The following is a 1,901-nucleotide window of genomic DNA, read 5'->3' as shown; positions in this document are numbered from 1 at the left end:
CCCGGCCCCGCGCAGTTGCTACGCAGGCCTGAAAGGCCGCATCAATCAAGATGTCAGGCCGGCAAAGCCGAGGCCGCCCCCCTGCCGCTCCATTGTCCCCAACAGTTAACTTTGTGACGTCCCCGCCACGAGGCCCCGGCTCCCACAGCCCGGCCCGAAGGGCTGCCCCGTGCCCCCGTGCCCGCGAGGGCCGGGCCGGGCGCACAGGCCTGGCCGCGTGGCAGCCGTGTGCGGCTTTAGGCCCCTTCGTGGCGGCTGTGTTGTCCCCCTGGGGGCCGCCCTGTGGGGGCTGCAGGAGCTGCGGAGCTGTCTATGGTTTGTCCAGGGACCTTCCTGCTCCAATGCAGCAGGGGCTGGGCCACATGCCTGTGCCACAGGTGCCCGTGATGCCCGCGCTCATGCCAGGCACTGGCTGGTGTCTTGCGGGTTGCTGGGAGGAGGGGGCGTCGCCGGCAGCGGCCTAAGAGCCCCGTGTTGGCCACGCTGTGCTCCCAGCCTGGCCACAGGGGGAGCAACCGCGTGGGAATGGGAAGCGTGCTGCTGGAGGAAGGGGCCCTGGCCCCCAGCTGCACCCGGGACCCTGCGTCCGGATGGGGGGGTCCTGGGGGCCGGGCGGGCGAGGGGCACTGGGGGCTCTCAGAGGCCCCGGCGTGGGCCCCGGGGCTGATGAGCACCCCCTGCGCAGGGCTGGGCAGCGCGGCCGAGCTGGCCTTCCTGCTGGAGCCGGTGGACGTGGTGGCAGTGCGGGACCGGCCGCTGGTGCTGCACTGCCTGGTGCAGGGCGAGCCGCCCGTCCGCATCCGCTGGTTCAAGGACGGGGCAGCGCTGGGGGGCCCTGCGGCAGTGCTGGCCAATGGCTCTCTGCGCCTGGAGAGCGTGCACCGCCGGCCCCGTGACGGGAGCGCCACGGATGCCAGCACCGGCGAGTACAGCTGCGCCGCCCAGAACCGCGACGGGCTCCTGCTCAGCCGCAAGGCCCGGGTCCAGCTGGCCAGTGAGTGCGGGCAAGAGATGGGCTTAGGGTTGGGATGCAGCTGACCCTGTGCCGCTGCCTGAGAGCTGGCAGGGGCTCGGGGGTGTGGGGATGCCTAGGGCCGGGCTGGGAGGCTCAGTGCAACCCCAGCCTTACCCCCACGGCCCCCTAGCCCTGTCGCGGTTCCACATGCACCCCGAGTCCATGGCAGTAGAGGAGGGCGGCGTGGCACGCTTCCAGTGCCTCATCCAGGGCGTCCCTGAAGCCACCATCACCTGGGAGCGCAACCGCACAGCGCTGCCACCCGACGACCCCAGGTGAGCACTGCGCACCGCCCGAGGGACTGAGCCACCCACCCTGAGCCCCAGGCTGTCCCTAATGGAGCCCAGGGAATTGTGGCACCCACCACCAGCCCTGCTGTACCACCCCCCAGGTTCACGCTGCTGCCGGCCGGCGTCCTTCAGATTACGGGCGTGCGGCGCGCAGACGTGGGCGCCTACCGCTGTATGGCCACCAACATCGCGGGTGCACGCTGCAGCCAGGAGGCCTGGCTGGGCCTGAGCGGTAAGCGCCAGAGTGGGGTGGTCTGGGCCTGGGCTCCTGCCCAGCCAGGGAGTGATTTGTGGGGGGTGGTTAGAGGATGTGACCATGACCACCTCCTCCCTCCTTTCCCCCACGGTGCAGTCACTGCCCCCAGGCGCGACCAGGAGCCGACGATCCTGTCGGGGCCGCAGAACCTGACACTGACGGTGCACCAGACCGCCATCCTGGAGTGCATCGCCACCGGGCACCCGCGGCCCATCGTCTCCTGGAGCCGCCTGGGTGCGTGGCTGGGACTCTGGTGGGGTGCAGGGGGCGGTGAATGTGGGGGTATTAGGGGTGGAGGATGGGGGGGTTGGGCGGGAATCTAGAGAGGGGAGACTGCAAG

General features: G+C 70.9%; 1 protein-coding gene across 1 annotated transcript in view; it reads left to right on the top strand.

Moving 5' to 3' along the window:
* The first annotated feature begins 525 nt into the window (after positions 1-525).
* LOC109324685 (immunoglobulin superfamily DCC subclass member 3) overlaps positions 526-1,901 on the top strand; it is a 5,073-nt gene continuing 3,697 nt past the window's right edge. Inside the window, exons 1-4 of the mRNA XM_019556717.1 lie at positions 526-994; positions 1,146-1,290; positions 1,407-1,537; positions 1,658-1,795. Of these exons, the coding sequence (XP_019412262.1) occupies positions 526-994; positions 1,146-1,290; positions 1,407-1,537; positions 1,658-1,795 (883 nt within the window). The remainder of the gene's footprint in view (positions 995-1,145; positions 1,291-1,406; positions 1,538-1,657; positions 1,796-1,901) is intronic.

This window comes from Crocodylus porosus, unplaced genomic scaffold, assembly GCF_001723895.1.
Source record: "Crocodylus porosus isolate Cpor-Errol unplaced genomic scaffold, CroPor_comp1, whole genome shotgun sequence".
NCBI classification, from domain to species: Eukaryota; Metazoa; Chordata; order Crocodylia; family Crocodylidae; genus Crocodylus; species Crocodylus porosus.
The sequence above is the reverse complement of the archived record's forward strand: the minus strand, read 5'-3'. Positions and strand labels throughout refer to the sequence as shown.